Source organism: Larimichthys crocea, chromosome X (genome assembly GCF_000972845.2).
Source record: "Larimichthys crocea isolate SSNF chromosome X, L_crocea_2.0, whole genome shotgun sequence".
In the NCBI taxonomy this organism is placed as follows: Eukaryota; Metazoa; Chordata; class Actinopteri; family Sciaenidae; genus Larimichthys; species Larimichthys crocea.
The window spans coordinates 11,911,776-11,934,931 of NC_040020.1; the positions used below are offsets into that span (position 1 = coordinate 11,911,776).

At 38.2% G+C, this 23,156-nt stretch overlaps 1 protein-coding gene across 2 annotated transcripts in view; it reads left to right on the forward strand.

Annotated features, from left to right (window-relative positions):
- LOC104930083 (zeta-sarcoglycan) overlaps window positions 1-23,156 on the forward strand; it is a 344,655-nt gene that overhangs the window by 309,046 nt on the left and 12,453 nt on the right. For both annotated transcript variants that reach the window (XM_019257951.2, XM_027282958.1), the window contains one exon: window positions 19,003-19,126. In XM_019257951.2, coding sequence (XP_019113496.1) covers window positions 19,003-19,126 — 124 coding nt within the window. The remainder of the gene's footprint in view (window positions 1-19,002; window positions 19,127-23,156) is intronic.

Here is a 23,156-nt window from a genome sequence, read left to right on the forward strand (position 1 = left end):
AACAGAGAGCGAGGGAGAGAGGAGAAGAGGGAAACAAAGAAAGATAGATGGTACACACTTTCCATAATAAAGTACAGGTCAAGAAATTTCCAGCAAGTAATTTGGCTTCACTTTATGCTGGGGACAGAATAAATACTGCGACAGACTGAAAAGAGTAGATGAAAGATTGGATCAGACACTTATCAAGTTATATCTGGGCAAACACAAACTTGAAGTAAAATGTGGGGAACAAGCACTTGACAAGTTAAAGACTCATACACTAATCCAGTCCTGTAGTTCAGCTTCATAATATTATAAAAATAAAAGCACTTGCACTACCACAAACTGCACCCAAATCAAATATGGCAGCATTTGTATTCCCTCTGTGTGACCGAGCTAAAGTAGTGGCAATAAGCGGGCTTGAAGTCATGTAATGTGCCAATAACAGTGACCAGAGTGGGATGCAGTACAGATTTCTCATTTTAAAATTCTTCAGAAGTCTTTTCTGTAGATAGCAGATGTGACTGAAGCAATAGGCAGACTTGAATGCACAACACACAGTTCTAAAACTGGGTTATACTAGTAGCACAGATATAAAATGCTCAGCCGTCTGCTTTTCAGAGAACACTCCAGGAACGCTATGTTGTGCCTTTTCAAAGCCTATGGTGTGATCGCCATTTTAAGCCATGTTCACACTATTCTGCTTTTTTTTCAAACCACTTTTCGACTTTAAAGTGTACATTTAGCGACCGGGAGGCAAACAGAAAGTATTCAGTGTTGGGAAAAGTACTGTGCCTGGCATCTTTTTAAGCAGCACAGTTCAATATCTTATAGAGACATTCATGACAGGGACTGACTAAATAATAGGAAAAAAGAAGTGGGGATTGAAAATACATAGGCAGCCAGCAACAACATCAGCAAACAGATTGGAAATAGCGGAAGTAGCTGTAGAAAAGTTGGTATTTTGTTGTGATGTTTGTGAAGCACATACGCAGAACTTCTTTTTTGTTGTTGTTGTAGCTTGTACAGTTTACTGATAGAAGCAGTGACTCCGGAAAGTCACTGTGATAACAAAGCTGCTTTTCATTATCAGCAAAACATGTGGCTAAGGCAGCACTTTCACAAAAACCACAATAGTTTGAATGCAGCAATAGGTAGACAAGAAAAGTTCCCAAACAGAAGAATGAGTATTTATTTGGCATATAAAAAGGCAAGAAGAAATGTTGTCATTTTCCATCTCGGTTCTCGGTTTCACCAGTTGGTCGTTTTATCTATACATTAAATAATCAACATCTAGAATTGTTTCTCTAATTTTATCCATAGTATCACCCACCCTTTGCCTATATGTAAACTTCACTGTTTTAGACACAACCACTACACTAATCTTTTATTTTAAAACCTGCATCCCGTTTCTGTTTTTTGGGGCTTGCAAGTTTCCTAAATATTGCTTTAACCACTTAACTGGTGCACACCAGTGATGTCTACAACTCATTATCAGTTAACAATTTTGTATTTAGTCCAAGAATTCAGCAAAACAAGACAGAGAGCATCTTGCTTCAGGATACTAGAGAACAGTCTAAATCTAAGCCAGGACAAATAGTATTTTATTTATCTGTTCAGACATGAAATACATGCATAGTAGTTTCTACTAATTTATAAATCTGTGAAGACCAAAACCATATTTTCACAACCGGTGCATTTTGACCAAATCAAAAACAAATCAAGCCATAAAGCTGTACATGTGATCATGTGATTGTTGTTTGTCTCCATTAGTGTTTGTTCTCTTTGACACTATTAAATACAATAGCATTGCCATTTTTTTCTTGATAACCTGCATTAATTTCATTTTATTTGTTTCATGTCCTGCCCTTTTCCTTTGGATGTGACTGTTTTCATAGAGCTGATAATGTGCTCACTCATCACTTTTCTCCTCACTTTTTACTGAAACACCATTGAGTTTGTGGTGAGAAAATGAGTTATAGTGTTTAAAAAATACAAGTAAAATTTGCAGAAAACTGAGTGACATGAGTCCTGAAATCACTCAAACACTGACAGGAAGCTGCCAAAGGTGTAGACATTGTCGGAGGTAAAGAGGGAAAAACTTCAACCAGCCTATGAAAAACTGAGGACAGCAAAACAGACAGATGAGTGCCTCGAAAGCTAGACTGACAGTCAGGCAGACAGACAGCCTTGATGGAGCTGTAATCTGCATACTTTTAATTTAAATCCTATTTTAGTTCTGTGTCCTAATCCCCATGGTTCTCTCTTTTGTGCTTATCTTGGTGTTTTGGCACTGCATTTTCCAGGGGATCACTTGTCCATCAAGCAGGATGGGCAATAATGACATATTTCTCTTTAAATTTTCTGCTGCTGCTTATGATTCTTATGTTGTTCTCTTTTTGTGAGGAAAGAAACTGCATCCTCTATAAATCAGCAACTTTCACATTTTACAATAGGTACGGCTACAAGAAAGTCATCTTCTCTGCTTAGATCACCAGAAGTTCAAAAGCAGACAGAGATTAAACAGGGGACAGTGTCATGTTTGTCAGTGTTTCCCTTAGGCACAGTTACTGGCTCAGAAGGGCTCCACAGGATGACGTCACATCCCTCAACAGGGATAATAAAACCTTCCAAAGAAGTAAAGTGAGAGGAGAAATTTGAGACCACAGAAGAAGCGATCATTCAATAAAGACATTGATTGGAGCTGAATAAATATAGAGTTAAAAGCAGTCATACTTACACTTCAGCAGTCACCTTGACCGCAACATGCATAATGTAGTGGACAATTTTTGTCTGCGCCACAGGGGCAGCACTGCTGCAAAAAAAGTAAGAAAAAGAAGCAAGAAAAAATACTGCTTCATGAAAATCAATCAACAATTTACTGACCAGAAGTTTGAGGAGTTTCACACAGAACCACTGCATTGATGCTGGCAGACATAGGGTTACCTGAGGTCTCTAACTTCATCTGATGCTTGGCTCCACAGCACAGAGAAACAAGCTGCTGCACAGTCAATACCTCCTGTTTCTATCTACTCTTTCATCCCCCCCCCACCTCCTGTGCCTTCTTCTCCTTCATCGAAGTCCCGGGGTCATGAGAAGGTTCCCTGGAGAGAGTTAGCCCTAACACAGGCAAGGGCATCAGAGAAGGATTTGCACCCTCCCCCATCCTTCGGTCTATTTCCATGTATCTATCTATCCTTCCATCCGAGAAAGTTAAAGAGGACTGCAGAGGAACTCAGAGCCCTATCAGACTCGGGGGCATGGGAAAGAATTTTATTTAGAAAGGATAAAATAGTGTGGAATAAAAAGTGGACTTGGGACAAGTTCTTCAGGTATGGAGCCAGATATAAAGAAGAAGAGCACACCACTTTTCTCACAAAACCTCATTTTACAGAAAAGGAAAATCTCAAGGAAAGGAACATGTCATCATTCATTCATATGCAAGGTACTTTATTATTGCAATACATCTGAGTGATTATTCTGATACATTTCTATGTGGAACAAGGCAAGACACATTTGCTTCCCAAATTCACTCCTATTTCCTATCCTGTCGTACTTTTGGCCCACGACTCAAGTAAATTTCACAAGACGTATTTTGTTTTGACTGCAGCTTGAGGAGAAAAATGATGTTGAACACAGTGTGTGTTTACAGGAATCTTTGACTGTTTATTTTATTAATATGCCTCTAAAACTACTCAAATGTTTAATGGATTCCTATGTATCGTTACAAAGATCTATCTGACAAGGTCCTGTTTATGGAAAGTCATAAAAGAAGATTTTTTGACTTTGATACAAAGCCCACTCTTTGTAGCATGAAGGAGAGACTATGATGTCCATGAAGCATCTGGAGCCAGCCGAGAGATCCAGTCTTAAGTTTGCCATTCTGGGCTACTGTAGTTCCACATGGCAGGCTCTGTGGAGGACACACAAAGTCTGTGATTATAAAAGGCTCATTCTAAGGTAATAAAAACATATTTTTTATATATAGAGACCTCTAAATCTGGACCTTTTTAATAATGACTTGTTTAACCTGTCACATTGTATTCTGCAGGGTAGTAGCACCCCTGTTTAGTCTCAGTTATTAGTGGAGTTTAAGAGTTTCTCCGGTCTTTAGGGTTTAGGGACACTGAATGTTTTAAATGAAGGTCCCTAAATCCCAGTTTGAGAAACACTTGATCAGATCCCATAAATGGCTAGGGAGAACTGCTTTGTCTGGCCTCCCTTTCCCAAGTGGAAAACACCCTACAAGGAGCAATGAGAGCAATTTATAAGACTGGAAAAGTGTTTAACCCGCCCTTCAACAACTCTTCCCTCAGGGTGTTACTCTTAATGAGAATGTGTTTTTACTTTTTTTTTTTTTCATGATTTTTATGTCATATTCATGTAGCTTTTTTTCATACCATCTGTGCTTAAGACTCATCATAATTGGGAGATCAAAACCTTACAGAGTCAAAGGTATATCTTTTCTTTTTCTCTGTCCTTCCCTTTCATCCAAATGAAACAGATCCCATGGTGAGGTCAACCCACGAAAGCAGCTTTGGCAGAGGCAATTGCTCTATCTGCGTCCCTTTTGTTCTGTCCTTCTCATTGTATAATCTTGTGTTTTTTAATCCTGGTCCTCAGGAGTGCTGCTGGTTTTTCTTAGTGGGCAGGCAATTTCTATTAATTGCCTTCACCTGGAGTCCCAGATGTAAAACAGCAGCTCACTAAAGAGCAAAATCGATAGCCAGCAGGGCTCCATGTCCTGAACACTCACAGAGATCCACTACTTTAAACAAAATTAAGGGCATCCTGGCCTGGCCTCATTTCTACCATTCGTATCTCCATTTTAGCAAGTAAAAGACTGACCTCTGTGTGTAAATTAAAGTTTTTAGAGAGAGCTGTGCTCTTATCCTGCCTTGTTTCATCCATCTCCAACCAGCTTACTGTACATAGTCCTCTTCCTAACCTTCTTTGTGATTACTTTTTTTAGCTGTAGTTTTCTGGTTGGGACCAGTAGTTTTTTTACGTGTTTCTCTTTAGTAGGTTTTTAAATGACAAGAGTACTAATAGGACTTAATGGCACTGGGTCCTAGAGGTACTTAACCCAATTACAGAGTGTAAAATTTCATGAGTCCTTGAAGTAGGCATTGGGGAAATATGTCTGTGGCCTCCATTTTCCTCTCCTCGTCCACACATCCAAAAGTTTACTCAACTCTAAGTTTCCAAACAACTAAAGTTGATGTTGAGGTCATGTTTTTTTTTTTCTTAGAAAATAATTTGGATCATTTTTATAGAAGAATTATCCTATCTTTATTCAAGAGCGTAGATTTTCAGTTTGAGAGCATGATTTCTCCTTCTCGTGCTCAGATTTCTGCTGCTTTTTTTTTTTCAAAATGTGTGCTTGGACTCAAAAATCACATCCTTGTGCTTACATTTCTTCTTATTGGACACAAACATTTTGCTCGCACTCAAATGTGTCCTGTGTGTGCTCAGAGTCCATGTGAAAACAGTGCAAAAACTGCATCTCTGTATCATAAACAGTTTTCGAAGATATTCACAGATATGTAAAACGTTAAACATTTTGGGCAGATCCGCCAAATCTGTCCTCAGAGGGTTAAAATCGTAATATGAGTGTGGCGGTCGGGATGCAAACCGGCGTTCAATGGTTTAAAATGCAAAAGATAGCAGTGTACTTAACCATTCAACTGTCATAACACTGCTATGCTACTGTGAGTATTTCTACTATATAAAATATATCCCGCTACTATAAAATTAGAAAAAAGATTCATTTACTTACTTAAGATTAACTATACATAAATAAGCTGGTGTATTAAATAGGTGATGATTCAAATAGCTGGCTAATATGGTAAACTGGTGTATTTTAAGAGAGAAGCAGTTTTACAAACAGACCATATACCCACCCCTACGGAGTGCTCAAAAAGGGGCGAAGGAACGCACCCAAGATTGGTCCACACTCTAGCTGTCTCCCTATTGGCTGGTGAAACACACTATTTTAAGCGCGAGAGGGACATCCTTCAGTCTGAGCAGATACCTCAACCTGAGAGGACGTGCTTGTTTTGAGTGCGAGCACATTAGGTTTGAGAGCGCAGACTTTAGATCTGAGCGCGTAGACTTTAGATCTGAGAGTGCACAGGACATATTTGAGTGTGAGCGAAATGTTTGTATCCAAGAAGAAGAAATGTGAGCACAAGCATGTGATTTTTGAGTTTAAGCACACATTTTGGAAAAAAAAAGCAGCAAAAATCTGAGTGAGAGCACAAAATGTGAGCACGAGGAGAATAGATCTGAGCATGAGAAGGAGAAATCATGCTCTCAAACTGAAAATCTACGCTCTTGAATAAAGATAGGATAATTCTTCCACACATTTTGGCTTAAATAGGCTAAAAACCTGTGAATACAGACAAGAGGAGTAAAAAAAAATATGTGATTGTAAGCACATGGCACACTTACTATCTAGAGTACTTAAACGGACCAAAGTCAGAGGTTTTATAAATAATCCACGGTGTCTTGAACCTCCACATTGGAAAAGTACACATCACATTTACTTTTTAATTGAGGTTACAATCCTCAAATGTTTCGTAGAATCAACAATGTGATCTGAATCAGGCCCACTTCCCACGCAAATCTTGAAGGAGTCTCAGAGCAGAGTTGATTTAACCAGGTTTTTATGTGAGCAGCCAGATGGAGGAGCATGGTGTGGGATGGCAAAGTACACCACCTAATTAGCTAAAAAAAAAAAAAAAACTCTGAGAGTGAGCCCGCCCCTAGCTCTTTTTTGATTAAAAAGTTGAAGTTTGTGTCAAAGTAATTGGAAATCATTAAAATTTAGAATGAGCCACAATCTCTTTGAACTAGGCCTTTGGGAAAAGCTTCTCTTCACACTAAGTTCCCATTAAAGAGTAGCAGTTCACTTGAATGATGGCTTGTGAACAATAGCTATTTTTTATGCTTAGGGTGAACGTGATACAGGGATTGATTTCAAGTTTGTTGTTTTTATCCTGTCTCTCGCCTTCCTTTCATGCATTCTTTAGAGAAATTCAAAGAATAGTATTTGTCTCCACAATTGTGATGCTGATTGTAGATTTTCTTATATACACTATTTATTCAATAGATTTCCATAGATTTTTTTGGAGACGTTGGAGTCGTCTCCAATCAGAAACCAAAGCACATATACTTTGAGGCTTGATTTTGGATGCCTCTAACACATTCCTTTTCCTTGGTACAACAAGGACAATCAGCCCTGCCCTGCTCTATCCTGTCTCTTATTGATTAGACACACAGGGAAATCACTGAGAACAAAGAGAGAGAGGGATGGCAAGCCAAGTAGCAAGTGAGCACAGTTATGGGAACGATCCATAATGTATCTGAAATTCTGTGTGTGCTTTTGTGTATTTGTTAGAGTGTCATGTTCTACAAATTGAAGAAGTGGTTTTTCCCACATGTGGACAAGTGTCCCAAATTTAAGAGACAAGCTGATAAAGATGTTGTTTGTGGGGATGTCTCCCATCCTATGCCCATTATAATTAGGGTACAGGTTAATAAATCCAATTCAAATGAGTTAAGAATTTAATGCATAAGCTGCGTCTCAGCTTTTCTTATCACGACTGTCACAAACCTTTTATAGGGAGTTTGGTTTTAACACATTGCAAGGACAAAACCGATTGTATCTCAGACAAAGAAAGAGCACATCAGAAAGCAGCGAGCACTAAAATCACCTAAAATCATCATGAGCAAGTAACTTTTAGCAAATGCATTAAAAAACACACTAAAAATTAGCTATAGAGGTAGCACTTAAGGTTTGGTTTGTGAGCAAAAAGATGAAGCCACACACTGCTGAAGTGATAAACGGTACCGGATAAAGTACAGAAACATTTTACAGTTTGGGAAGAACTAAAACTTCCAAAATTTAGATTACCAAAGTCTTCCATTTTGTGCCTGTCCTATGGACATACCTACCCTTTGCCAGATTACGTTTTATGGAGGGAAAATTGCAACTTTTTGATTTTCTAGTGCAAGAAGTGCTTCCTTTTGTACAGAAAACAAGTTGTAGGTAGTGGTCAGAGTTGACGCTGGAATTGTAGGACTTTAATGCCAGAGATCAGGTTTTGCATCTTGAGTTCCTCTTCAGCTATCTTGTAGCATTTTAGTTGAGGTTTGATAAAACCTGGTGGTTGTGGTTTTGTTTAAATAAAGCAAATACATCCTATATTGTGCTTTTAGATCACTGTTGACTTTCTATATTTAACCACAACCACAACTTTAGCCAAATGCTAAGGAATAAGATATTAAACACGCACTGCATGAATCCTCCTGCGTGTTCCTCTCAGAACCAAAAGTCTAAAATCCTACAGTGGATTACAATGTATTTAAGCATGTTATAGTGCACAGTGCTTGCTGTAAACAGTATGTGTAGCACTTACCATGTTACTGTGGATGTCTCCTTTCTCCCTTCTTATGTAATAAACTGCTACTGCAAGTCCTTTCCCACTATTAAGTGATTTTTAGTTTTTTTAATTCGTTAACAAAGCTTTGGCACACCACCTCAGTAACATGTATACATTGTTGTTGTGTCATTGTTTGTCTTTGTTGATTGTTGTTTATCTTTGTTAGTTATTGTTTATCAGCTGCCGTTTATCATCAGATGCTGTTGTAGACGTCTTGAGGGGAAATATGTGAAAACGACAGCCAGTAAATATTCAACAGTCTCGCCATATTGCCACACATCTGTTCCCTGTATGAAAGTGTGTGTATGTGCACGTGTGTTTATCATGGAGAGCTGAGGTCTGAGGTGTGTGTGTGTGTGTGTGTGTGTGTGTGTGTGTGTGTGTGTGGGTAGCAAAGATAGACGGCTGTTAATATCAGATTTTGCGACGGAGCCAAATGTTCCACTGTGGATAAAGACTATTTGAAATGGCTAAAGGCTGCTTTGGCTAGACACCGAAATCACAACAGATAAATAACATTAGAAAACACAGAACTCACATACACATTCATTCACACTCACGCGCACACATTCAAACACCTACTGTAGTGCGCATACACACAAAAGCTCCTAATCCAAACAGAGCAACAAGCAGCCATATTGTGTTGCAGACTGTAATGAAAAAATCAGATGGTCAAAATCCAACACAGGAAAGTAAATATCCAGGACAACACACTGACAACACCGGCTGTTGGATTGTTACTCGGAAAAGTCACCATTGCTTTGTTGTCTTCATTTGGAAACAGAAAATGTATGTCTGGCTGGTAATTGTGTTACACAAAGTGTTATTGGTAATAAATTGGTAATAGATTGTGTTACTGACCCAACTAATAATGATATAGATATGGTTCTGTTCCCTTGATATACTGCATAGTTTTGTACCAGCTGATTTGTGGGGTAATACTGTTGGCTGTGTAATAGAGTCCCTGACTAACAAGGGCAAGTGTTTGGATCATGCCTGCCATTTAAAAATATTTTATTTCTCAATGATTCTATTGATTTAACTTTTTCATTCCACTAATATTTTGAAACTGGCTTAAAAAAACAGCAGGACAGTTAGAATAGGATATAGAAACTCTTATCTTTGACCAGACTAGAGCAATTTGAAACAACAGTCTGATTGTTTCTGAAAATGGGAATGAAATCAGAATTGTAGTCAGTGGATTAATTGTGAAATCATTCATTCATTATTCATTGAATAATTCCTGCATATATCTGGCAGTGATTTAAGACCAGTATTTGGAACATTTTATTAACAGATTAGAGTAGTCATACAAGTAGGATCAAATCCAAATTTAACAAAAAATATTACCTAAATATTTCACATTACCTTTTTCAATTATTATGACTTTTTATTTAGAATATTAAATTGAAAAGCTCATTTGAGATAAATGTCCCACTCTATTAGCAGATTGCATAACTTAATTTAGGAAATCTCTACAGCCTTGTCAAAGGTCACATTATTGTAGAGATGAAATTACAGAGGGAAGGTGTGAAGAGAGAATCCAGCCAGGAGGCGAGGGACGAGGGGGAGGACTGAGAGAAACACTAATAGGATGACTATAGGAGGGCAGACAATGAGGCAAAGAAAGAGAGAGAAGCATAGAGTTGATCTTACAATTGTCTTTGTCTATGCTTAAGATTTCTTTTCCTACTCTCGACACACTCTCTTTCTGCTTCTCCCAGTCCTTTCTTATGTTGCCTTGTGTGTTTTCTCCTTCCATTCTTCTTTTAGTCATAGTCAATAGTCAAACAGTACTTTTAAAAAATATGGGTTCTTCGTCTCCTGCAATATTTACACACTTGAAAGACATTTTCTCCTTACTAATTAGACTTGGGCCTGCCTCACTCGCTCTAAAAAGATCAGAGATTTATTGATTTGCATGCCCAACCTACACTGATATGTCCAAAAACTAAAAACTAAACCACATTGTTCACTAATACATTTCGTGGTGGTTGTTTTGTTTTTTTTTACTCTAAATAAGGTATAACGTGCCACAAATGCCAGAAAGGCAGAGACAGGTAGCCCTTAAAAAGTAGTCATATTGTTACACAGTTCTTTCTTTCCTTCCTTCCAGTTATATATCCAACTTCCCCAAATTATGACAAATTATGAAATATATTTAATGTTCAAACGGATAAACAGTTTTTTTATAAACATATACACTCATCCTGAATTTTATACCCCAAACATGTTCCAAAAAAGGGGTCAACAAAAGATTGGCAAAAAAAATAAATAAATAAAAACACCCGTTTGGAACATTCTACAGGTGAACAGGTTCAATAATAACGACAGTATCGTGATTGAGTATGATAGGATCATCCTAAACAAAGGCTTAGTCGTGGGAAACTGTTTTAGCAAATAGCCCAACAGTTTAAGAATAACAGAATAACACACAGCTGCAATTAATTTAGGGATCTACAATCCATAATATTATTAAAGAATCAGAGAAAGGAAAATGGAAAAGTGTGCTGTCATCTGACGAGTCCACACAACACACACACACTGTAAAATGTAGTCGAGGCACTGGTTTCTTTACATTAAAGTGTGACTGTGAGATTAGGTGCCTGTCCCAGGAGTAACACTATCAGTTTTTATAGGAGCAGTGACATTCACAATCTCATTTCCCAACATATGTTCTTCCATCTGTATAACCAATAATGTGAATAACTTGCAGATACGCCTCTAAACTGTGAATCTCTCAGTGAGGACACACTGTCTTCTTCTTTTTTTTGTTCTGCTGTGGCAATTACTTATCGAATTATCTTTAGTTCTTTATATTTGTTCTTTCCTTATCTATAGCCTTCTCTGAGGTACAGCAAATACCCAACATCTTCCACAGGGATCATTAAAGTATCATCCAATCTTTAGAAAAATACAAGATAGACCATATTAAATAACAATGAATGCAGTGAGGCCCTGTAGGTTCCTCTTAAGATGATGTCTTTATCCAGAGTCACACCGAGCCTCAAGTCTGACAATGTGATTGATCACTAGCATACTTTTGAGTTAGCTGAATATTATTTCTATTAAATGATATCTTCATATCTGACTGACTGAGTTTTTCAGCTTTCTGAACACTGACAACTCCTTATCACATCATTAAAAAAGCTGTGTTGCATTACAGTAGGCGTGAACAGCAGATTTGTAAAAACTACGCACACACTACACAGAATAAATGCACTCAAGTCTTTTTATTGCCTTTGTGTGGGAGCTCTAATGTTTCTCAGCTCAGATGTGTTTCCTGTCAGGCTCTGCTGTATGGAATACTGAGACAATGCTAATGAAGCAAAGCATAGACTGTCCCGCTGTTTCTCTGACCTCACATCTACAATATGGAGCAAAGCAAATACACATATACCTTTCTCTGTTTGTCTGTGCTTGTTCGTGTGTTAAAGCAAGAGCAAACAAGAAACTTTTCAAAGGCCTTGCTTTTCTTTTCTTCTGTTTTAAAGCAGCAAGCAACTCTGCGTCTTGGTGTTGGAATTGTTTAGTTGTACAGCTCTTTTATTCATGGGTCAAATTAGTCTATGGCCTTCAAACGATGAAGATACAGGACTGTGACAGTTACACAAGAAAAGTAAGTTTTGCTTCAGCTGTTAAGTTTCGTCAGAGTGAGCGATCGACACAGGCAGTCATTAAGTTTTCTTTTTATTGCTCTCATTTAAAGTTAATGCATCATGTGGTGTACCATGGACAAATATATTCAACCATATATCAACCAATATTCACCATACCCACCATTGCAGTAAACACAATCTTTAAGTTTTCCTCTGCCCCAACCCTGCTCTACCACCCCTCCTCTTTCTTTTTTTATGCTATCTAAATTCCTGTCTCCAATTCTGTCTCTTTTATAACAAAAATAAGTCAATGAACAATGGATGGAATGGCTAAAGTTGCAGAGGAGTGAAGTTAGTCTTTCACTACTGATTAAATTATCAGTTTGGTGCCCCATCAGAGGCACAAAGGCATGAAATTGCTTGATGTTTTTTTTTTTTTTTCTCCCTTACGCACTCTGCCATTAGGCATTTCCTCAGCTACATTTCACAGCGAGGAGGACAGCAAGAGCCTCTGAAAGTCATTTCGGAGTAACTCAAGGATTTGTCAAGCAGTGCAGTGCGTAAAGGAGGACAGATGTACAAGACACTGAACATCATGACAAGACAGCTGTGAAAGCACACAAACTGTTGAGACATGCGATAAAGTGACTGCTGGTGAACATACTATCTGAAAATAGATAATCCGAGGCTCAATCTCTGTGTATGCACACACACTTTGATGCACACACACACAGTGCACGCTTGCACACATACATTTCTTGGTTAAAATTCAAATGTAAGCACCCAGAGTTGCTGAAGTACAACATTTACTCTTCAGCGGTCATAGCCTCCTCTTTAACACCAAACACCTGCACACAGACACATACATACACACACACACAGGCTCCTGTCTCTTGCTCTTTCTGACACACACAAACATACACACACAGTCTTTCCACAAAGACAAACCTCTAATGTACCTTGACTCTCTCCTGTCCCACCTCAGTAACTCAGTAGGGACTTCTATAACTTTTTAAAACAGCCCAAGGCTTTCTCTTTTCACCTTTTTTTTTTTTACACCTGCAGGATTCATGGGGCGATTTAAACACACCGCATCAAATTGTTTCACCCAGACACAGACTCACTGCAAAAGTCAGGACGCTTTATAAATGCCGTATTTCTGCATTCCGTCTCAATTTAAGTCTTTAAAAGTCAAAGACTCATGCTTTTCCCATCTTTAGTCTGGTCTCAATGCCTCACTCAGCACCACTTTTTAAAATTTAAAAAGTTTTTAAACTGCTTCTTGGATGGGGTTGGACGTTGGCGACATGGGCACTGAGGCAGACGTCGGAGCATTTAGCATGAAAAGGTTAAAGGTTTGCGTCCCAAATGGCAAGGTGGCGATAAGGTGGTGTGGTTTTCAATAGTTCTGAAGAGGAAAAGGGCAGGGTGAATGTCAGCCAAGTCTTCTGGGAAATATAAATCACACTAAAAAGACCCAATGTGAACATTTTCAGAAAGATTTCCTGCACAACTTCCCGTGCTGCTTTCAAAAATACACCAAAATGAAGTCAGTTCGCTTGAAAGAATGCAGTTTCATCCCATAAAAAGAGATGTATGGCCTCTAATGGGTATTTCATCAAGTTAACTTTCATGCAAAATAATGTGTTTTCTGTTTCTTTTTTTCCACATTTAATAATTAGAAATACTCAGAATAAGATGAAATATTCCTGATATTGAATGTGAATGTGAATCTATGAATCTGTTGCACCACTACAAAATGTGAATCCAGGGGTTAGTGCAGGTTTCCACTCTCACATTACACAAGAGAAAATGTCTGTTATGCTCCACTCATGTTTATGACAATGATTAGACACAAAAGCATTAACCCCTTAAAATTAAATAATTCACATCAGCAACTCAAAGTGAGAATGAGGATACTGTTGAAATTAGGAGGGGTAAGAAGCTGCAAGGAAAATAAAGTGACCCTGATCTAGTACGCGACAGGAAAAGCACATAACTGGTTCTAGTTGTTCTGGTTCTATGTTGATTTATCTATCATGTCTAGCTCATGACATGGCATATTTAATATGCCTCAAGCTCCCCAGTGCTTTGTCGCTGTTTGGGCTCGCAAACCCTTTTTAGGAGTTCTTACCATCTCTTCCCTGAGGGACTGAAGGATTGTAAATAAATTTGGATATTTAAGTGTAAAAAGCACTGTGTAATCAGAAGCAAGTAAGACATTGTTTTTCTCATAAACATTTTTAGCAACTCGCTTAAGTAAAAAAAAAAAAAGTCAGATAAATAAACAAATATTGTTCATGCTGAGGCAACGGTGACAATTTAACTAGATCTGACAGAGATTAGATCCAATTTCAGAGTCTCTAGTATTATTTTTTGACAAGTGTCTGTGTTTGAACACCGTAATTATTGCAAACTGACCCCACAGGCCCTCTCCAGTGTTGCAAACCCAGCCATGCCTCGCAGCAAGACAAAGACTCAAACAATATGGAAATTAGGAATATAATTAGTGAATATAGGGTGCATCAGATCAGACAACATCATAGAGAAGATCAAACTAAGATATAACAGGTTAACATGAAAATATACAACTGCTGTTTGTACTTTCCCTGTTAATATTTCCAACAGATTCATATCTTCTATCATTCATAGATATCACATTTCTTCTTCAAATCTGCAAAAATTAGTCTCTTGTGTATTCTCTCTCTCTCTCTCTCTTCCCCACTCTTCTTTCTCTGTTTCTCCCCAGAAATGAATTAAGATTTCAAAACCATTTCATATTGATGTATTTCTTATCTTGTCAGGTAGGACAAATATGGACGCTGTATAAAATGGCCTTGTCGTGACTGAAGGTCAAAACAGATCTATGAGAGAGCGGTTAGGGCGGGGGTTGACGTGTGAGAGAGAGAGTGAGAGAGAAAGGGAGGAATAATGTAAGAATTGAAGGGAGCAGGAAAGACAGTTTTCTCTAATAATAATGAATTGCAAAGATAACAGCTTGGCTGCAGACTCCCGGTATCTGCACCAGGAAAAAAATACAGCCACATAGGGACCTGACCAGAAAATGTATGTGGCTTTTTGTGTGTTATTGAATGATTTTATTTTCTAACTACTGTACTATTGACACAAACAAATAGACTCAGACTTGTCATTGGTACTGATTTTTGAATGAACACAGAGGAGCAATAAATAAAAAAAACTTTCATTGCCATCCATTCTTTGTCAAAACATTTTCTATATTTTCAGATTCACAGTTTCACAACTAATTCCGAAACCATATGAGAATGCTGATACCTCAAGTACATGTGCACAGGACATGTTCATAAAATTAAAAATATCATCATTTACAGAACAGCAACAAAATACACAGCATCAACACTAGCCTCCAGACTATCCTCAAATACATAAATTATCCAAAGTTAATCAACTTGAAACTCGTTTGAAACCTCAAACCCAGTTTTTCAGCCGTTCATGGCAATTTTATTGTGAAACCCATCCATCCTTGTCATACTCACGATAATGCATCACACAACTGATTTTTCTGGGGTTTTCTATTGCCAACGACTGACAGTGACAGAAATTATTTGTTTTTGCAGTTTAAGAATTGAACACATTATCATACAAGCATCCCCCACTCAGACACTCCTCCACTGTCCTCCGGCTCTTCATGCTACGTTTATTACATTTCCCCTTGAGTATGAATTATGCCACTTTATGCCAATTTATGAAAATTCCAAAAGTTTGTGATGCTCAAACTGTGTAACTAAACAAATATACAGATACTCATTTTTAGATTGTCACTATAGACAATCTAAACATGAGGAAAAAACAATGAAAGTAATATATGGCATGTTTATGAAGGAAATCGACAGGTGAGTTAAAACAGAGGTGATGGCAAACAGTGAGTGCAGTGTTGAGATCGAGAAAGAGGGTCCAGAGACACAGAGTGATAGATAGTCAGTATGTATGTGTGTGCCTGCCCATCAGGGTTGGTTTAAGCCTGCAGCAGCATCACTGTAATTGCCTCAACTGTCAAACCAGCCAAAGATCCTCATATCACTGCTGCTGACTAGGCCAGCAAGCTCTCCGTCTCTTTCTCTTTCCATTTCACACGCAAAACTTTAGGATAATTAATGACAGGATAAGTTCTTCTTCCTCTTCCCTCTTTTAATCTCTTTATCTGTCTGTCTGTTTGGTTGTCGGCCTCTCGCTCTCTCTCCGGTTCTCTTCTTCTTAATCTCTGAGCACTGCAGCATACACTCTGTTTTTACAGATCAATAAGTCAGGCTCAATGTGAAGTGTCTGCTTCCAACACTTATTATATCAGTTGGATGCTCAACACTGCACAGCAGCAAACCTTCCCTCACCTTTAATCCACCCCACAACTCCTCTACACCTCCAATACATTTACCTTCAACCTAGAATAAATATCCCAGTCAGCTCTGGCAAATAGCAAACTCCGACATGTTGACAGAGGAAATGGTTTGATTTGTAGAGGAGGAGAAAACAGTGTTGAAACAGAGACATTTTCTTCTAATGTAGCTTTACAAGTTACACAGCTAATTGTAAGTCATTTAGTGTGATACAGACCGAAAAACTACCATTTTCATTCAAATAAGACTAGCAAATTAGTACGGTGAGATGACTTGACTGATGTTTGATTCAAGCATGTTCTTTAGTCAAGTGACATTATCTTGACACTCATGATCTACTCTTTTTCACTCTATTGCAACGTAATAAAGGAGAAGGCTAAATCCAGGGAATCACCACTTGAAATAAATTAAATTAGCTCCAATGGTAGATGTTTTTATTTTGTCTGAAAAGACTTATTCTATGACTTCTCGAGGTGAACTGGTTTTGCAATAGAATAAAACAAGCAACTAATAAAGCGTAAACACTCTGAAAATAAAAGCAGCAGAAAAGAAGCAATGCTGGAGCAGAAATACCTTTTAAAGTGCATGTTCATTACTCGGGTGCAACCAAACATGGACAACTACTGCCATGGGAGCTTTTTTCTGTCTGCTAATGTTTAGTTCTTGAGATTGCAGCCCTGAAATGTAGAATAATTCCTCACCAAAGGGCCTGTGAGAAGAATATACATTTTCTCCATCCTGGGGAAGGGCATTAACCGAAGAAGCGCGGTACGATCACTCCCAGACAAAGTGCCTTTGGCCGAGGCACTGATGCTTGTTTATGTGTCTCTTTTGTGTGACCATAGACTGGACACACGTCATAAGTTAATCTACCCTTTGGCTTGAATGCTTTATCCCTTCAACCTCTCAGTAGGGATTGGGAAACCAACCTTATGAAGTGCCCTTGAGCAAAGCTCGTCTGGAAAAATGCCATTATAGCAAAGCTTTTTTTTTCTTATTCGATCTTTGTTGTGAGTGTGCTGTTTAATTTGTTATACTCGCGCTTCATAAATTGTAATTCTGTCAGCTTTGTCGAAAGCACTCTTTATTTAATTTCACTTGCCAACATGCCCTTGAGCGAAGCACTGTGCTTATCTAACACCACCAAGCTGTTTAATCATCGCATATTGTTTTCAACTTTGAGTCACAGACTTAGCTACTGACCCTTCACGCTCCAAGGGGAGTGACGCCAACCATGGCCAGAGCCACTTTGGAGCAATGCAGTATAACAATTCGTCATTCTTAATATTCATAGGCTTTTTGAAAGACAAAGGAAAAAGTTACTACTCAGTAAAATGATTAGAAATGGAACCAAACTCTATTATCTCATTCTACATGCCACCAATCTTGTGACATAGTAAAGTGGTACGGTAAAGTGCAGTATTAAGATATGCATTGAACATCTAACTAAGCCAGACGGGACATCATTGATCGTTCCATGTCGGTTGGTGGTTCAAGGATAAGTCTCATTACTAGCGCAAATGCCACCTGTTGTGTTGTGCATCTCACTCCTATTTACATCAGTATTTAATGACCTGCGAATGACACCCAACACTCAGCTATCAATTCAATCCTCAGACCGGCAGGATGAATATGAAGAAGAAAGGCTTTCTCACGTTCACTTATTTATTCAGGGAAATAAATAAAGATGGAAGCTGACTGACTTTATTTCTAAATGCTATTAAGTGCTATGCAGCTCATGGGCAGTGTTTCTTGCAAGGCCTTTTCAAATTAAGGATAACATAATAACATCATTTTTGATCCACTTTGAAATTTTCTGGGTAAGGAGTTCATTACTGATCCGCAGAACATAAAAAGAAATCTTAAAAAACAAGCTTTTTTTTTTCTTTTTCTTTTAAAGTAACCGAATCATTCACAAAATTACTTTGCGTTGCTGAGTGAAAGACCCCTAGAAGTGTCATCATGTTACTGAGCACATTAGGAATCTGATTATTTAGGCATTTATGAATAAGCAAGATAATCAAAACGTATTTCACTTCTTAAGAATATGGCAGTGGTGAATTGCATGATCATTTGTGTGCCATTTTAAGGGCTGTGATAATTGTAGAAGCTGCAGTAATTGTGAACTGTTTTCATAAATATGTTCACCTTCAACGATCCATATCCAACAGGAGTGAAGAAGTTAAAAAAATGTGTAACAATGAAAAACAGCGCTTGCTAATTAAATTTAAGGCGCAGCATGTTGTTTAATGTTTAACTTCACGTAACTCCAGGGGGCTGTAGTCCACAGAGGTCTTTATTCAACACTAAACATTAAATTAGTGAGTGCTGATTTTCCCTTTGTTATATTAGCTCTACCAACAACCACAGTCTTCTGCTGCTTTAGATTGAGGAGCTGGGGGATTGAGAACTTTGTTCACAGTGAATTCATTATCAATCCTGTATAGTCTAGACTAATAGTTTAATGGTAGTTCCAGGCTAAAACCACCATGTCTGTTTGTACAACTTGTTCGGGTTGGTTTGTACTGTATGTGTCTGCATGTGTGTGATTCCACTGTTTCCACAGTCTAAAGGGTGTGACTAAAGTGTCTTTATGGTCCTCAGGCTGGAGTCTCCAACTCGGACCCTGACTCTGGAGGCTCCTAGAGGGGTGGAGGTCAACGCTGGAGTGGGAGACTTCACGGCATCCTGTAGGAAAGACCTTCTCTTGCAGTCCTCAGAAGGAGAGGTGAGTGTGTTTGTGAGGATGAAGCAATCAGTATGTTTTTGTATGTCTGAGAATACAATTCCTGCGTGTGTGTGTGTGTGTAGGTGTGTGTAGGTGTGTGTGTGTAGGTGTGTGTAGGTGTAGGTGTGGTGATGGGAGGTTATTTGTTTAAGAAACTGACAAAAATATTTTATGTATGTTTATGTGTAAATGCAAGGGACAACACAAAATAGCAAAACCAGTGAGGAGTGTGTGTGTGTGGGTGGGTGTGTGTGTGTGTGTGTGTGTGTGTGGGTGGGTGTGTGGGTCTTTAGACTCTGTGGCACTATAGTGTTGGGTCCGCTTCATTAAAGTACCTTATTAAGCTAATGAGCGTCATCAATCCAGGCGACCTTGTCCTCCTTTCCTCCCCTCCTCCCCCACCCCTCCTTTCTTCCCCTCTTCTATTTGGGAGAAGTGACTTCATTAAAGCTGGTTTGATGAGGTTCCCTGTCACTCGCTTTTGCTCTGTGTGTGTTTTTGTATGTGTGGGTATCATTGTTAGCCTGCTATCTCACTGTCAAGCTCTTTGCATAGCAGCCTGCCACATTTCGTGAGCACCGAAGCAGACTTAGCCATTATCCTTGTGTGTGTGTGCGTGTGTGTGTGTGTGTGTGTGTGTGTGTGTGTGTGTGTGTGTGTGTGTGTGTATGCATCAGCCTGCCATGTTGCATGTCCGCTGGAGCATAGTGTGTCATTAACTCAGTAATTAACAGAAGAATGGCCCCCTCTTGTTTGTCGCACTCATTGTCATTGTCAGTCACACACACACACTGTCTTCTATCACAACTACACACATCACATCCTTACACAATCCCACATGCACACACAGAAACATACACACACATAGATAATAGAGATCTATGAAAACAACAGTGAAAGTTTGATGCTACTCTAAACTCATTACTCATTTCTCTCCTGTAACATTGTATTTTCATTTCTTCTCCTTCTATTTTTTTGTTTGTTTTTTTCTCTTCCTCCTTTCTTCTTTTTTGTCCCTCTCATTTCCTTATCTTGTTTCTGCACACTGGGACTTTTTTTTTTTTTTTAGAGCAGAAAACTTTATCCAGATGACCAGACACTAGACGTCCTGAGTTAAATTAAGCACACAGAGGTCACCAAACTCTTGAGACAGTTTTGGCATATTGGTAACAAAATAATAAGGGAGAATGTCAGCTATGTAATAAATGGACTTTTCAAATATAGTATATAATTAATGTGGACAGCCAGGCAGAGTTGTATATGGTGTATTACAGCCAGCTTTAGAGAGATGTGTAGAGGGCATAGAAACATTTGATTCAGTGAGGTAGTTGCACTAAATAAAATAAAATAAACATTGTTAAACAGTACACTGGGGTCTGCAAAATGTGTAAAGTGTGTATGTCTAGACAAATGTTACATCACTAACTATAAATCAGGCCTCAGAATGTATGAAAATGTCTCCCATAAGTTAATATACTTTTCATTGTGCTGGAATTCAACTAATGTTTATTGAAGCACTAGAAGTCAAATGTTATGAAGGAGCAAACAATATCCTAGTTTGACTTGCAGAACTGTTCTACTACTACTCTGCACTATATTTTGATTGCATTTTAATTATATCCCACAAGTCCATTACCTACAGAAACACCTTCACTTCTTTGGTCTAAGCTACAATGGATCAGTAGAAGTATTTTAAGGTAAGTAAACCTTAATCCCACAATTTTAGGTCTTATGCAGACGTTATTTACTTTTACCTTGATGTCTGATGCAAAAGCTTCTTCACACTTCACCAAAAGAAAAATGACTAAATGAAACAGGAACAGTTCTTTACATCTGTCTATAAAGAACTTCACAACCCTAAAGCTGTGTTTTTATGAACTCAATGTCCAGAGTATCAACATTTTTACAACAAAACAATTTCTTAACCCATAAAATACCTTTTTCAATATCAAACACAGGCAAAAGGATGTCAGCATCTAAGGTCAATATCAAAATATAACTGTAACCCAAGCTTTCTGCCAAAGACTGTCAACAGGAAAAGACAAAAACAATAAAAAGAGGATTTTAGTTAAGTTATTTTAGTTTAGTTAAAACGATTTGTTATTTTGGGAGTAACTGCTGGCCAGTTTGGTCCTTCCTCTGTAGCGGTCCCCATGTGGTTTTGTGGGTTTTCTCTAAATACTGATATATTCACACATGTGTGTACTGTAGGTGTGAATGGGACAGCTTGTCTGTATGCTAATCCTGTGATATATTTGGGACCCGCCTCTAACCCAGTGAAGGCTGGAACCTGCTCACTGCAACTACAACTTTATAATTTAAAGGACCAGGACACCAGCAGGCTTTGTGGGAACCATAATGGGATTACTGGTAGGGTAGCTGAACAGGAGGTTAAGCAGGTTCCACTGAATGGGTCCTCAAGTGAAACATTTTGGGGACTTTTAATTACAGGTGTGTGCAGTTCTGATGCCATTTGTTTTCATCCTGTTCTTTTGTCTACATCATGTACTTCTCTAAAGGAGGGCAGACATCCAATAGCCTTCTCAGCAGTGCACTTGACATGTTAAAGTGTGTCCTTGTGCCAAGCACAGCATGACCCAGTGTCAGAGAATAGGGCTGTTGAAATATCAATCTCACCATCATCCTTTCTATTACTCTCTTCTTTCTTTTTTTTTGTTTTGTTTCTTTTTTGTTTCTTTTTTAAAAACTTTCCTACATCTTCTCATCTTTCTTCTCTTCCCTCCTCTGCTTCTCAGCCTCTCAGTTCTTCATCTCTAAGTAACCCAGCCCATCTAATTAACTTTCCACTGCCTGGGTTATACATCACTGTTCCTGTCACTTCCCAGGGGTATAATTTTTACCTCTTTTCTGTCATCTTTTTTTCTGTCTCTCTGTTGCATGTATTCTTTTGTCTCTTCCTGTGCTTTGTTCATCCATTATCTCTCTCTCTCTTTCTCTGTCGCTCATTCTCTGTCATCCCTGCATAAATACAGTAGCTGTCTCCCCATTTATAGTGAACAGTATCACAAAGTAGTAGTGTAACAAGAATTGTGGTGTGGTCCTTGGCTTGAGAAAATGACAGAATAGCTTTAATCCTTTACTATGGCACATGTTTGCCAGGTATACAGAAAAAGGTGCAACTTTACAAAGGAGCCTCACCAGCATGTGTGAATGTGTTCAGAAAGGCTCAAATTTCTGTCTAAGGGAAATGTGTGTGTGATATTGATGTGATAAACTTGACCGTTCCTTATACCTTTAAAGTAAAACTGAAGAATATTACACTAAGAAGTTAACTATCAGAATATAACCTCTTTGGGGTGACCGAGACTATACCCCAAACCTACATTAATGTAGGGGAATCACTTTTTTTATGTCAATAGAATAGTCTGTTTATTGTACAATTGCACATTATGTCCTGCTAATTTAGGTAGCACAAACTAATGGATGTATGCTTATGACTCAATTATGAAGAATGACAAAATCAGTTATAACATGTCTGTAGGCTGATTTGTAACTTTGCCAAGGTAGGGAAATGCACCTTTAAACTTTTCTAGATAATGACAGATGGACTAACCAAAGACTACTGTATGTATTTTAGACTTTTTTTACTTTCTCTGTCTATCTCAGATACACTACACTAAATGTTTTCATTGTTTTCCCCATTCATTTCTTTAAAAAAAAGTTTTTTTTCCCCCTGTGACCATTCATATTCATAAGCTGTATGCTAAATAACCAAAAAGATGCTGTGCTACACAAAGAACAGCTCCCGTAATACTTCTGCATGTGATTCTGCACTTCTGGTACAGATCATTATCCTGAACTATCCTTTTACTTTCTACATTTTTACGCAAATATCTGTACTTTCTTTGTCTTACATTTTTGTCTTACAACAGGCTCATTTCTTTTGTCTTAATGCATTTATGGGATATATATTATCCATTTATTTTTTTCTATCATTGAACGTCTTCCCAACATCACGACCGGTGCATATCTCGTCTGACATTCTTAACATGATAAAAACAATGTAAAA